General features: G+C 48.1%; 1 protein-coding gene across 8 annotated transcripts in view; it reads left to right on the top strand.

Annotated features, from left to right (window-relative positions):
• Positions 1 to 15,201, top strand: part of Gak (cyclin G associated kinase) — a 70,870-nt gene that overhangs the window by 47,015 nt on the left and 8,654 nt on the right. For 6 of the 8 annotated variants that reach the window (XM_008841783.2, XM_017800284.2, XM_008841787.3 and 3 more), the window contains 9 exons: positions 328 to 522; positions 1,214 to 1,331; positions 1,755 to 1,834; positions 7,428 to 7,621; positions 8,540 to 8,686; positions 9,957 to 10,415; positions 10,774 to 10,944; positions 11,749 to 11,871; positions 14,193 to 14,309. In XM_008841783.2, coding sequence (XP_008840005.1) covers positions 328 to 522; positions 1,214 to 1,331; positions 1,755 to 1,834; positions 7,428 to 7,621; positions 8,540 to 8,686; positions 9,957 to 10,415; positions 10,774 to 10,944; positions 11,749 to 11,871; positions 14,193 to 14,309 — 1,604 coding nt within the window. The remainder of the gene's footprint in view (positions 1 to 327; positions 523 to 1,213; positions 1,332 to 1,754; positions 1,835 to 7,427; positions 7,622 to 8,539; positions 8,687 to 9,956; positions 10,416 to 10,773; positions 10,945 to 11,748; positions 11,872 to 14,192; positions 14,310 to 15,201) is intronic. The other 2 variants (XM_029567664.1, XM_008841786.3) reach the window with 1 other exon arrangement.

Raw genomic sequence — 15,201 nt, 5'->3', positions numbered from 1 at the left:
AAAGGACCTAGGTTCAGTTCCCAGCACCCACATGGCAGCTAACAACCACCTGTAACTCCAGTTCCAGGGGATTTGATGTCCCTTTCTGACCTCCATGGGCATTGCACAACATGGGTGTACTTACATACATGCAGGCAACATACTCATATATATAAAAAAATTAATAAATAAAATATTTAAAAATACAGCACCATATTTGTGAGGAGCAACTAAACCCTTTAAGGGAGATTTATGTATTAGATTTTTGCATTTGGGGAAAAAAATGTCTGGCATGTTTGTCCTCTGAGGACACATCACATGCGTGGATGACAAGTGTGTCTGCCTTAGGTACATCGAATATGTGTGTGACATGGTGGCAGAGGAGCCCATCACTCCCCATAGCAAGCCAATGCTGGTGAAAGCCATCATCATGACTCCTGTACCACTTTTCAGCAAGCAGAGGAATGGCTGCCGACCCTTCTGTGAGGTCTATGTGGGGGAAGAGCGTGTAACCACCACATCCCAGGAGTATGATAGGATGAAGTGAGTACGGATTTGGGATATCACATCCCTTGGTGTTCTGAGTCCTCTGGAAACCTCTGAAGCAGAAGCTGCCTTGTGTTCTGATTGACATGTGCTGGGTGCAGATGGCTGCCTGTTGGAATGAGTGTGCAGAGGAGGAGGGGGGTTCTGGTTTGGTTTCTATTGCTGTGATAAGACACTGACCAAAAGCAAGTTGGGGAAGAAAGGGTTTGTTTCATCTTACTCTTCCAAGTGACAGTCCATCACTGAAGGAAGTCATGGCAGGAAACTAGAGGCAGGAACTGAAGCACAGACCACAGAGGAATGCTGTTTATTGACTTACTTCCCTGGTTTGTGTTCAGCCTGCTTATTTATACAAACCAGGACCACCTGCCCAGGGGTGGCATCACCCTCAGTGAGCTAGGCCCTCCCATGTCACTCAACAATCAAGAAGATGCCTCACAGCCATTGGCCATGGTCCAGTTTAATAGAGGTAATTTCCAATTTGAGGGTTCCTTTTCCTAGGTGTGTCAGGTTGACAGCTGAAGCTATCCAGCTCAAGGGATGTGTGTGCTTCTTGAAGGAAATAATTCTGCCAGTAACAAACCACAAAAAGGCATGGATTCAAATGTTGAGTTCTTTAGAAGAACTTAGAATTCTTGTCCCCCCACCCCCTTTTTTTAAAACTTGTGTAAACCAACTTCTGTTCTAGGGAATTTAAAATTGAGGATGGCAAGGCAGTCATCCCTTTGGGCATAACAGTTCAAGGGGACGTACTTATCATCATTTACCATGCCAGATCAACCTTGGGAGGGAGACTACAGGCCAAGGTGAGTGCAGCTGGAGCCATTCACTGTGTGGTTTGGCCTCTGGTTTGGGCCCAGTGGGTCGTAAGTTGTCCCATAAGTGTTGCCAGTCCCCAGTGCTCCTTTAAGTGGCACAGGGCAGAGAGAATGTTAGCCTGAAAGGTCCAGAATTTCCCTGTGAGCAACAGCTGTAGTCTCCATGAAGGGCTGTTGTGCTACTTGGACCTCTCCCGCCACCACTGTTTTGGCCTCTGTGCAGGCATCTTCTCAGCTGTCTCCCAGCATTTGGCAGGAGGTACCAGCCTTGTCACCCTAACTGTCCTGTGCCTTGAGTGGTATGTAAGAAAAACAGATTGTCAGACTCCATTTACCTGCTGTTGTTCTTGGGGAAGAACTCTGATCCAGGGCTGGGATGCACTCTTAATGGATCTCCTACTGGTCTTACAGATGGCGTCCATGAAAATGTTCCAGATCCAGTTCCATACCGGGTTCGTGCCTCGGAATGCAACCACTGTGAAATTTGCAAAGTATGTTAGTATTGTACTGTGCTGCTATTGGAGAGGGACAGGTACCCAGAACTACTGACTGAACACATGCACATGGGTTAGTCCAGAAAAAGGCTGGTGAATGAAGCCTGCTGCATGACAGCAACTGTGACACTGGACCTAAGCCCTGGGACTGCCTGGAGCCATCATGGGGCTGAGACTTCTCCAGGGGTCCAAGTGGCTTCTGTGTTGCATCCTGATGTCTTTGGACTGACCTTGTGCATTTCTAGTTAGAGTTTAGTGAGTTAAATCTAGATGTGGTGTAACCAGTGGGTGGGAAATTTTACTCTGTTCATGCTGTATGCACAGAGCTCTGCTGGGCACTAAGGTTGGAGGTAATATGCTAGCCCTGCCTTCTAGAAGCTTGGCCTGCTTTTAGAGACAAATATACAGACAAGCACAGCTGAGGAATAATCCTCTAGGCTGACTAATCACATACAGGTCACTATTGCAGATATTGGATGCCAGTGATTTGCCCTAGCCCATAGTAGGCAGCAGGTATCACTCACCTATTGCGATGGGAACGCTCAAGGCTGCTGGCATGACCTATACGCCGCATTTTCAGATTCAGGTGTGTGGGTCTTACTGATAGTCTCTCCCCTCCATCAAGCATACTTTCAGCCCCAGAGCAGAAAGGAGTAGGTGTTCAGGAGTAAACAGAGAGTTGCCAGGGCTTAGATGGCTCTCAAGCTATGCTACCAGTCACATAGTTCTTGTTCCCCACATTACAGGGAAGCACTAGATAGGGCACAGGGTCACAACATGAGAAGATGGAGGCTAGTGTGGTGACTGATTAGGTGCGTGTTTGCGCACACACTTAATCTCTCTTAACATTTGTGCCTCCTTCGTGTTGGTACTCGGACTCTTTCTTTGAGACAGGATCTCTTACTCTGTAGCCTAGGCTCATACCTACTGTGTAACTTCAGGCTAGCCTAGAACACATGGCACTCCTGCCCCAGGTTCCCAAGTGCTGGGATTATAGGCACCCCACTCTTTCTTGCAAGCTGGAAGCTTGGGCAGTTTTCAGCCATGTTTAACTTTAAAAAAAAAAAAAGACCAGCCAGGTGTGGTGGTGCATGCCTTTAATCCCAGCACTTGGGAGGCAAAGGCAGGCAGATCTCTGTGAGTTCAAGGACAGCTGGGGCTACAGAGAGACCCTGTCTCAGAAAGATCCCCCCCAAAAAAAATGAGGGGCTAGAGAGATGGCTCAGCAGTTAAGAGCACTGTCTGTTCTTGCAGAGGACCCAGGTTCAATTCCTAGCACCCACATGGCAGCTAACAGAGACCCTCTTCTGACCTCCATGGGCATTGCACAGCACAGGTACACTTACATGCATGTAGGCAATATACTCATAAAGTAAACATAATGAAAATAAAATATTTTTTTAAAAAAAGACCAAATGAGCCGGGCGTGGTGGTGCATGCCTTTAATCCCAGCACTTGGGAGGCAGAGGCAGGTGGATCTCTGTGAGTTCAAGGCCAGCCTGGTCTACACAGTGAGTTCCAGGACAGCTGGAGCTACAGGGAGGCCCTGTCTCAAAACCACCAAAAAAAAAAAAAACCTAATAACTGAAGAAAATACATGTCAAAGATCTATGTGATTTAGATACTGTAGTTAAGCAAAGAGTTTTAAATAATTTTGATTGTATTGCTATTTTTTGAATGTCTCCACCAAAACTTATGCTGGAATTTAATCACCATTGGGAGACATTAAGAGGGCAGGGGACTGGGCATGGTGGCATATACCTTTAATCTCAGCATTCCAGCACTTGAAAGGCAGAGGTAGGTGGAGCTCTATGATTTCAGGCCAGCCTGATCTACATAGCAAGCTCCAGGCCAGCCAAAGCTGCATAGTGAGATCCTGTCTCAAAGGGTGGGGCCTTCATCTGACTATTATGGGGGGGTCCATCCTTTGGGAGGCAATTAAGGTTAAATGAGTCAATGAGGGTAGGGCCCCCCCCCCCCGCAATCCATTGGGACTATGACTTTATAAAAGGAAGAGGCGAGGTCTGGGCTAGGACAGTGTGTCCATATGATGCCTAGTGCCACCTAGGGACTCTGAGCCATTGCCAACTAGAATCCCTCTCCATATACAGCCATTAGTTCAAACCTCCCTTCCTTCAGACCCATGAGCAACATAAGGCTTTATTCTCTGTAAATCAGTCATGGTGTTCTGTTACAGCAACAGAAAATGGATCAAGACAGCATAATCAAGAAATCAGAGGGAAAGGTGGGGGATTTCAGCAGACCTGAAACAAGTGACGACAGACAGGTGTGAATTCTAGAACTGAAAAATAGCATAACTGAAATGAAGAATTCAGGAGATGGGTTGGCAGCAGAACAGACACAGTAGATTATAAAGAATGTCTTCTTCAGGGGAGATGAAGGAAGACTAGACCTGAAAAGGCAGATAGACGCCAGGTCTGCAAAGAACAGATCCAGCTCCTAGAAAAGCAGCAGGCATCTCCTATGCCAAGGAGACATCAGGACTGTATATAACACACCGGGTTTTCCAATAACAAGAAGAGAAACCCCTGCCTCAGAGCATAATTACATTGCTGAAAGCCAAAGACAATTCAAGAACCTGGTGGGTAGATGTCATGTTCTCCATAGTGACAAGGCTAACATCTGGTAGTGATCTGAAGGCCCAGAGTCCAGAAGTCAGTGGAATAACATCTTAGGAGTGATGGAAGAAAAGTGTAGGAATTCTGTATCCAGGGAAACTACCCTTGTACAGTATGATCCACTTAACAAAAGTTTTCAGGAGAACAGGGTGGAACAGTTTATTGTTGGCCAAATGGCAGCATTTCATGAAGCATCAAAAGGCAGACAGAAAAGTCTAGAAGCAGCCTAAAACTAGTTAACAAGATATGAGGAAGATTGGGAAGCTCACATTAATGGGTAAAATTGACACATGCCGGTTATGCATTATCATGAGCTTTCAGATTATTTGTATTAAAATACATGACAGTAGCACCAGAGTCTGGAGAAGTGACCAGTGGAGCAATCTCCTTATTAGACTTTGAAGCCTAGAAGTCAGCAATGTGCCAGTGCAGACTGAAGCAGGTCTAGGGAGTATGTTGTAGTCCTATAGAAAGATAGAAAGAGCTACTAGAGGAGAAGAAAAAAACGCAACACAAAGTATATGGTTAATCCAGATAAAGTCAGAGTGGAGAAATAAAGAAATAGCCCTGGAAGAGAGGGACAGAAAGCAAGCAGCACTCTGGCAGACTCACCCCCACCCAGTATATGGCGGCCTTCATGCTGAGTGAAAGTAGACAGAACAATCCACGTGAAAGTAGATGCTGCCAGGCTGATTAAACAACCCAACTAGAAAAACCTTAAGTGTGTAATTTACAAGAGCCGTGCTTTTAAAATACATGTGAAGACCAAAAAAGCCGAAATGTAAGTGCTCGAGTAGTGCTTACCACACGAAGATGAACAAGAAGAGAGCTAGTGTGTCACTTAAGTGACCAGCAGTGAAAACATGAAGTGCTTTGAGAGACAGCAGCGCTGTGTGCTGAAGGCCAGTGAGGTGATAACAGACCGACCACCCAGCAGCTTCAGGCATGTGGGATGAACCCATGCTATTGTCATTTCTTTGGCCAGCAAAAAAAAATTAGGATATAGATCTTTTTTTTTTTTAAATACATTGACCTGAGTTTTGCACACTTCAAGAAACTGAAAGAGAACAGATTTCTCTTGTTTAAAGTTCTAGTATATGGTACTATTGCACAAGTTTGAGGGACACGTCAGAGCACAGCAATATGTTTTATCTGAGTATTCTAGCTACACAAGCTTGCATTAAGGCAGTGTTCTGACAAGCATGCATGTATAGCAGGATTGCTTTGCATTGTCAGCTGAACTAGTTGTAGAGAGAAATTGGGAACATCAGTGGCCATGCACCTTCAGATGAGCCTGAGCGGGTCAGTCCCATTTCTAGAATGGGACTCAGAGCAGCCCTGAAGTGTCCTGTGATTGAGTGAAAGTCCCAGAAGGATTTCAGTACTCTGTGCTACAGTCATGATACAAGTTTACCAGCTACATTTGTGAGAAGCCCTTTTTTTACTGGCCATGCTAGTGCTCAATCACCAGGGCTTGTGAACTGTGTCTTAAAGTACAGCTCCCAGCCCCCTGCTCACACACCCTCATTGTGCCCTCACCACCCTGCTGGCTGGGCTGGGCAGTCTCATGAGTGGCTGGACGGGGAAGCTAGAAATGAGCTGTGCCCAGAGCTGTCATCAACCTCTGTAAGAGGCTGAGCCTGCCGAGTGTATACAACATCTCCGAGGGCCCTCCTGCCTTGCCCTCCATCTTCCTCACTGATGGCAAGTCTCAACCTTTCCTCACTGTAGCCATCAGCTACATTAGCTGTTCCTGCCTAATGGTGTTCCTTCCCAACTATAGGGTTCAGGTAGGGGAAGTTCCAGTGGTAGCCTTCTTGCTCTGTCCTGTCCCATTTGCAGAGCATTGCCTCCTGGGCAGGCAGGAATGAACCAGGTCTTAAACATCACAGCCGCACCTGCACACCTCTTTTATAATAGTAAGAAGCAAACTGAGCCATTGCTTTGCCACCTAAACCACCACCCTGATGGCCTTCTCCAGCTTTCCTCGCACAGTGGCATTGGGACCTACAACCACACAGATTCAGAGAAGCCCTTGGGGCCTGGAGTAGGTGGCCACCTTTGGTACCTAGGGTCCCCTGAGAATGGGCTACCACTGCTGTATGTGTTTCTTAGTTTTTGTTAGCAGCAGTGTTGGTGATAGGTACAAAACTTAGTATGATATATGGAGATACTAAGTAGCAAATGGGGTTATGAAACCAGAGTATAATGGTGGCTCTGGAGTCTAAGGAATGTAAGATTCCTTATAGCATTGTGGAGCCACCAAACGGAGATAGTTCCTAAAAATGACCACCAAGTTACTGTCTGTTAGGTGGACTGGCTCAGCCTCCCCATTCCCCATGCTGCCAAGCAGCTGCTCCTATAGTGTCTGGAGACCCTACAATCTGTTCCCCACTCCTGCTTCCTGTCTGCCTTTGTTTCCCACAGCCCAGGTTGCCTCCCTGGGCCTCCAGTAAGTGTTGTTCCCAACCCTTAGCAGCCAGTTTTCCGATAATAGCTGTGATTTTTACCAAGTGCACATTTTTGTAAAAATGCATTTAAGATTTTAAAGAATCTAGTCTGAGCCAATCAAATGTCTGCAGTGTGTGTCTAGTTGGGGTTGAGGGTAGCAGGGCCTAAATGTCTATTGGGAGACAGGGGGCTGCTTTGTAGGGCCTGCTTGCCTGGGTGTAAGATCCATCCTGTTCTACGCTGGTCACTCTGAGCACCTGACCTCCTATTGCCTTGGAACACAGGGATTTAGCCTAGCGTTCTTCCACATTAACAGCCAGGAAACTAGGAGAATTGGGCAGTGATCCTGGGTGTATCAACCCTGCTGTGGCCACCCATGTCCCATAGGCAAGGATGACTGCATGTGTCCACTGCTTCACCAGCAATCTTCTTCCCATTTATGCCAAAGGACTTGTGATCTACCCTGGCTGTACTCATCCATGCCCTCTTGGTACCTGCAGGTATGACCTGGACGCTTGTGACATTCAGGAGAAATACCCAGATCTGTTCCAGGTGAACCTGGAGGTGGAGGTGGAGCCTAGAGACAAGCCTACCCAGGAAGCACTACCCTGGGAGAATGCCAGCCTAAGGGGGCTAAACCCCAAGATCCTGTTTTCCAGCCGGGAAGAACAGCAGGACATGCTGTCTAAGTTTGGTAAGGTGTCCTGGCTCCCAGGATACTAGCAGGGAACCAAGTTCCAGGGACTGTCACGTCTGAGAAAGACCTAAACGAGTAGAGCTCTGCACAGGGCTAGGTAGTACCACTCTCCCTGTCTTGGGCACCCACACCTGCTCTGTACTTACCTAGGGGCTGTAGGACATGGCAGAAACTTCCACCTTTTACAATCTCAAGGCCCTTTCATGGGTGCACAAGCCATACCCCACACCTGGGTCACCTGACCTGCGCCCGGCAGGAAAGTGTGATCTTTTCTGCTAAGCCAAAACAACCTCAGTACCATAGAGTGAGGCGATATTGTCTTCTGAGCACATGAGCTCTGGATCTACTTTTCACTGATAAGCTGGGGCTGGATGTAATCTGGGAAGGATTTCCTTCAGAATTAGCTTGTACCAGTTACTGACTCAGGTTGTATGCTCTGGACACACCATTAAAATGTGACCTTGAGGGTGGGATGTTCTACTTTAGGACCTTTGACTTTTGGCAGCTACTGCCCCACTCAGCATAGGTGTCTCCTGCTTATGTCAGATCAGTTCCAATAAAATTAGAATGCCTAAGGTCAGGCTTTACTGCCTGCTGCTTATGGCGTCTCTAATCTGGGTTTGCACACTTTGCTTTTTTTTTTTTAATCTGAGGGCAGTCAAGTATTCCTAAAAGGGATGCGTATGTTTGCATGTAAGTGGTGTGTGCTCATATATGTGTGTGCCTTGTTTGTGCATGTGTATGGCACAGCATCTGAATGGAAAGACAGTGGGTATCTGCTTGCAGTCAGACTTGGTATTCTTAGGTGACTGTTACAGGTGTCCCCAAGGCCTGGCCTGCCCTGCTGCTCTGGCTGTGTCTTGCCCAAGATTGTGGACTGGCACAAATAGCCTGATGCCAGCCCTCTCCTGGCAGGGAAGCCGGAGCTCCCCCGGCAACCAGGCTCCACAGCTCAGTATGACGCTGAGGCGGGGTCTCCAGAGGCTGAGATCACAGAGTCGGAATCACCGCAGAGCAGCGGCACGGACACCAACCACTTTCTTCACACGCTGGATTGGCAGGGTAGGCCTAGGGCACAGCTAATCCTGCATCCTTCCATGGGATCCAATCTGTCACATGGCCCTGAGCTCCTTAGACACTACTAGCTGCTTGCAAGCATCAAGGCTTTGTCACCACACAGGTGCAGCATTCTTTGAGAACCATGTGCTAAGTACAGGTGCTTAAAGTAAACCTTATGGGGATGGACAGAGTTGAGATCTCAGAGGGACTTCAGACCCCACACATTGGCCTGTTTGGGTAGGGGGAATTGTGTCCATGGGGATCAAAACCAGGGTCTCATGCATGTCAGACAAATGCTCCACCATGAGCTACACCCTTAGCTTTCTTTCTGGGTTGTTTGTTTGTTTGTTTGTTTTGGTCTTTTTGAGACAGGGTCTCCCTGTAGCCCCAGCTGGCCTGGAACTCACTGTGTAGACCAGGCTGGCCTCGAACTCACAGAGATCCGCCTGCCTCTGCCTCCCGAGTGCTGGGATTAAAGGCATGCACCACCACGCCTGGCTGTTTTCCTGGGTTTTAATGGCACACAAACTAAGCATAGTTCATATATTTTTCAAAGATAGAAATATGTACATACACATTTCTGTCCACAAAGCCTGAGGTATCAGCTTCATTCCATTATTGACTTGAAGTAATTTGCTGACCAAGTCCTTCCATAGGTAGTCTTACTGACAGGCCCAAGGGTTCTTGAGAAGCAGAGGAAGAGACTGAGTTAGAGGGATAACTGAATCATGGGTGATGGTCACATCCCACCTAGGAGTCCCTATATCTCTTAACTACCTCTGGCCTCCACTGGGTATCCTAGCTCCCTCCCATGCCTCATAGCTGCTTATGACAACTAAAAACCTAGACATCTTCACCTTGATCACTTGCCTCCCTGACACTCCAGTGTGCACCACTGCCACTCAGCAAGGGCATTTCCCAAAGGAGTGCTGTGATGTGTCCTTTTCTTGGCTGTGTTCAGAGATGGAGAGCATAGCAAGTGGACCTGTTAGAGACTGGACTCGGAGGGGCTGGGAGACAATCCCAGAACCTTATGACTTTCCCGTTTTTGGCTAGAGGCCAGTATGTAGGCACCAGAGTGGTCTGTGTAGCTCAAGCCTTGAGACATGTGCACTGAAGCCCCAGATTGACCCCTGAAGTGGGCACGGGAACCCTGGTGCTGCCTGTGGCTGCAGCCTGGACCATGCTGAGGCACCTGCATATGTCAGCTTGATCCAGTCTCCTACAGCTACCTAGTATGTGGATCAACCAACCAATGGTTTTCTCTTCACAGAGGAAAAAGAACCAGAGACTGGAGCAGACAGTACCTCTCCTAAGGAGAATCAGTCTGTCCTGATTACAGATAGAGATGGAAGTGAAGTGTCAGATGAAGAGGAGCCTCCATTCCCCAGTGAGGACAGGGAGCCAAGGGCCAGCGAGGACATGCCAAGCCTGGTAGCTGGGATCATACAACAAGACTTAATGTTTGATGCGGGCACACAGGCTGCCCCACAGGAGGCTGTACAGCAGGAAGAGGGTGTCGATCTTCTCGGGCTGCATTCCGAAGGGGACTTGAGGCCTGCTGCCCCATTGCAGGCCTATGGTGCCCCCTCCAGCAACGCTGACCTGTTGAGCTCCCTTCTTGTACCCTCTGATGTTGCTCAAGTGGGATCCCCTGGTGACCTGCTTGGTGCCGAAGCATCCCTGCTTCTGGGCGTACAGAGCACCCCACAAGGAGGAGCCCCTGCCACTGGTATGCACTTTGGTTCTGCAGAGAATTGGCTTCCTAGTAAATGAACAAGGTTTAGCCATTCCTGCCATGTAGAAAAAGGAGCATCGTTGTTATCTGGGCAACTGGAGGGAGGGAGCTGCCTTCTGCAGAAACTGCCTGCAGCTGTGTCAGTTTCCACTGGCCTCTGAGCTCACAGGGGTGATGTCCATGGGACAGTCCAGAGCTGCGGGCCATTGGGAGGGCCATGTGTCCCTGGGTGGGCTGCCAGATGGTCTGAGTCCATCTTGCTTTGTAAGCTGGAGGCCCAAGAGCAGGGCAGCAGGACTCCTAAAATATAGGCTGTGGCATAATGCTCGTCCCTGCTCTGACTGTCTCCTAGTGGACCCTTTTGACTCGCTTCTGCTACCTTCCAACTCTGATACTCAGCCGTGCTCCAAGCCTGATCTCTTTGGCAAGTTTCTCAACCCTGGCTGTGTGGCAGCCTCAGCTGCCTTCCCGTCTACCCACAGTGCTCCACCCCCGTCTTGCAGCACTGCTTTCCTGCACCTGGGTGAGTATAGCCACTGTGCATCTTCCATAGAAGCCATAAGCTTGTGCTTGGGAGAGCCTAGGAGCTCCTCTTCCTGTAGGCCATTGGGAACAGGATTGAAGGATGGAGCAGTGGGCAGAGGGCCTTGTGTCTACTGTAGCTCTGGTGAACCAGGCTGGGAGCAGTAAGTATGGCCCGTTTAGACAGAGGCTGGGGTAGAAAAGTTCCCTCCAGCCGTACCTTGGTGAGGGAGCTTAGGTCGTTCTTCTGAGGAGGGAGCAGGTGGCTCAGGTTATACACTGGGGAACAGCTGACTGCCCTAGATGGCTTTGGGTAGGCAGCATGGTACATGCCTGCACCATGCTGGGTGGATCCATGACCAGTGTTGGACAAAAGGACTAGCTCTAAACTTCAGGGAATTTCTGAACAGCACAGGTTAATGGTGGGTTTTAGGAAAGACAAAAAGGCTCTGGGGGCAGCAAAGGGAGTGTCTCTGAGTGTCCTTCCAGAAGGTGACATTCCAGTGCTGGTCGTCACTTCTGCCATGTCCCCTGCTGACTCATATTGGTTAAGTCGGTGGCCGTGTGTTGCATCCTTGGGGCCATCAGGAAGAGGCCAGATGGTGACACCTGAGCCCAACCATTTCTTGCCACCAGTCCTGAAAGTTCAGTGTCAGCCACCAGGTGTCTGAGTACTGCTTGCTTGAACTGTGTGCTGAGCCGGGGTTGCCTCCTTCTCATGCCTGGGGAAGAGAGGTGTTGCTGAGGGGCATGTGAAGTGAAAAGGCAGATACACCAAGCCCTGCTTTCCTCTGGCTCCTTCCAGGGGATCTGCCAGCAGAACCCAGCAAGGTGATGGCCTCATCCAGCCACCCAGATCTACTAGGAGGATGGGATGCCTGGGCTGAAACTGCTGTGCCTGGGTCGACCCCCACACCAGCCCTAGAAGGTATGCCCTCTGGCCCCAGTGTGACCTGGGCTTTTGAAATGGTACCAGCTATGGCCATGGAGTCTCCCCGTTCTTCTTTGAGAAGAGGAAGGGACAGGGCATGCTTTCAGGTTCCTGCATACCTTGTCAGCCTCAAGGTTGCCTGTGGTAGCTGCAGAGTTCCCATTGTTGATGGGAACACAGACAGTGTCAGGGCCCCAACCACTGCTGAGCGGGGGCAGTATCTGCTCCCCTATTCTTGCATGCTAGTCCTTTTTCTCTTCCAACATAATTCCTCACCTTTTGTGCAACTAGTTACCCTATTTGTTCACATTGCATCCTCATGTTTTCCTGTGTCCTGTGGCCATGCTGTACCTCGTGAAAGACAGGGTGGTCTCCTATGGATGGATGCCGCATGCCCTGTTGGGAACATGGGTTATAGGAAGTAGTTCACATTTGTAAACATCTGTCTGACTTTTTGTGTACCTGTAGTTCTTCATAGTTCTTGCTGTCATATTCTGATCCAGCACAGTCCTGTTTGCAAAGCCTTTGACACGTGTCCCATACTGAGTAATATTTTTTTAGCTTGTTTGCTCAGGACCAGGAATTCCTATCTTGAGTTTCTCACCAAAGCTACATTACAAATTTTGAAACATTTTATTGATTTAGTGGGTTCTTGTGTGTATGTGTGTGTGTATGTGTATGCATTTATTGCCTGCATGTCGGTAAGTGCACCTGTGTCGTGCAGTATCCGCAGAGGTCAGAAGAGGCTGTCGGATCCCCTGGGACTGGAGTTACGGGCAGTTGTTAGCTGTCATGTGGGTGCTGGGATTTGAACCCAGGCCTTCTGCAAGAACAGCCAGTGTTCTTAACCACTAAGCCATCTCTCTATCCCCATGTGTGTGTGTGTGTGTGTGTGTGTGTGTGTGTGGTGTGTGTGTCAGAAAGAGACAGATCAGGCACTTGTCACAGTGTACTTGTAGAGGGCAGAAGACAACTTGTAGGAATCAGTTCGCCCCTTCTACCATGGGCGTTCTGGGGATCAAACACAGGTTGTCAGGGTTGGTAGCAAGTACCTTTATGTGCTGAGCTACTTACCCCCCAGCAGGTGTTTTGTTTTGTTTGTTTGAGGGTGGGGTTTTTTTGTTTGTTTTGTTTTGTTTTTGATACAGGGTTTTACTGTATAGTCCCTGGCTGGCCTGGAACTTGCTATGTAGACCAGGCTGGTCTCTGAAGGCATGCCCCCACCATGCCCAGCTGCTTTCAATTCACATTTCTTCATTACAAATGAGGTTGACTATTATTTTGTATGCTTTTGGTTAAGCGTATTTATTTTCAGGATTATTTCATGTTCTTTATTCCTTTTTTACATTCAAAATTCCCTTTTTCTTGAGTTTTAAAATTTTTTGTATTACATTTCTGTATTCTGGGGGACACACATGTCTCAGCACACACATGGAGATCAGAGGACAACTTGGGAAACTCTCTCTCTACTGCTATGTGGGCCCCGGGAACCATGACACCTGCCACTCAAACTCAACATCATACTCACTAATCCATTTCACCAACCTAGTAGAAAGAAATGTATTACTACGATTGTATGTGTTGTATATGTAAGGGCATTGGCACCTGTGCACATGCCATGGCACACACAGAGGGCACAGAACAACTTTTAGGCATCAGTTTTCTCCTACCTTGTTGAGGCAAGGCTTCTCTCGTTTCTGCTGCACTAGCTGGCACAAAGCTTCCAGGTAATTCTGTCTTTGCCTCCCATCTCACCAGATGCCAGGATTACTGACAACCACATCCAACATTTTCATGCTGGTTCCAGGACTCAGTCTCAGGTCATCAGGTTTATACAGCAAGTAGTTTTACCTGCTGAGTCCTCACTGGCTCAGGAATTCTGTTTTCTTAATGTATGAGAGTTCTTAATATATGAACAGCTGTCATTTTTAATGACTACATAATATTTTGAGTGGCTGTGCACTAATTATTTCAAGATTTTATGCTTAGCATATTCTCAGATTTGCATTTTTATATCATATGTTGAAGAGATCATTCACATTTTAGATAGATTATAGCAAGTGGTACTATAGAGTCAGAACTATGTAGACATTTTTGGGTTCCTGGTAACAGTTTGTTCATTGATTTCCCAGAAGGAACACTGTGGGCACTGAGGGGAGCCACTCTGCCAAATGTGTTCTATGTGTTCTTCCCGCTGTCCTCAGGAAGTACAGAACCTTGAGTAGGACCTGTGGTATTCGAAAGGAGGAGTGAGGACTTAGGGAGAGTGTATTTCACTTTGTGTGGTGCAAGTCTAATGACCTTTGTCCTTTCTCCAGGTACCGTCTTCTCTCCTGGAGGTCAGCCAGCACCTCCTGGGCCCCAGCCTAGCCAAACCAAATCTGAGAGCCTAGACCCATTTGCTGACCTCGGTGACCTCAGCTCCAGCCTCCAAGGTAACAAGGAGCCAAATCTGTATGTCAGCAGGCTCATTCTCATCTGTCTCTACTGCCATGTCCAGAGACCCAGGGGGCTCATGTCTGCTCCTGTTCCAGGTGCCAGCAGACTGACAGGCTAAAATTGGAAGTTGCTAGAATTAATGCTACTGCATGGCCCTCATGGCAGTTCAGTGACTGTATCAGCTGCTCAGGGGTCATGGCATGTCAAGTGAGGGCAGCCTGGGAGTTAGTGGGGCTTGGCTGAGTCCTGGTTATCAGTCAAGATCAGTCACAACACTGAGTGCTGCTCCTTAGAGCATCCATGTCTGTCTTGGGCCTGGCTCACATCCTGTACCTCCAGTCTCTGCCCAGAAACCATCTCAGGTTCACTTTCTAAGATGTTTCCCTGGGGGTCCTTGGGTACTTTGTCAGCGTCTCCTCTTCGTGGCTTCAGGGAAGAAAGAGGGAAACGCCGTTTGTTTGCTCAGCTATCGGGAGAGTAGAGTTGTCAGGTTGTTGGTATGATCAGAATACTTAGTGCTGGTGATTTGGCTTACTCTGGCAATCTGCCTCAGGCAGTGTTGATGTCTCTTGATAAAGTATGACTGGCCCTGTGCTCAGCTTTCCACATAGCTCCACAATGGCTATCTGACATCCTCATCTCTAATTTCCTGACCTTTTGAATGTCTGGTCCCAGTGTTGGTCCCTAGACTGGCCTTTGTGTGTCCCTTCCCCTGTCTGACTACACTCTGCTCTTAGTAAGGCTGACTAGAGAGTTCCTCTGTTACCATAGTGTTACTGTCTGTGTGTGTGATTTTTTTTTTTTTTTTTTTTTTTTTTTTTTGTTAAGGTTTTTTTTTTTTACCCCTTCTCATCCTGTAATCCACTTTTTGAAATAACCTCGCTTTTA

Source organism: Nannospalax galili, unplaced genomic scaffold (genome assembly GCF_000622305.1).
Source record: "Nannospalax galili isolate Female #2095 unplaced genomic scaffold, S.galili_v1.0 scaffold101, whole genome shotgun sequence".
In the NCBI taxonomy this organism is placed as follows: Eukaryota; Metazoa; Chordata; class Mammalia; order Rodentia; family Spalacidae; genus Nannospalax; species Nannospalax galili.
Note: the sequence above shows the minus strand (reverse complement) of the source record. Positions and strands in the feature narration are given on the sequence as shown.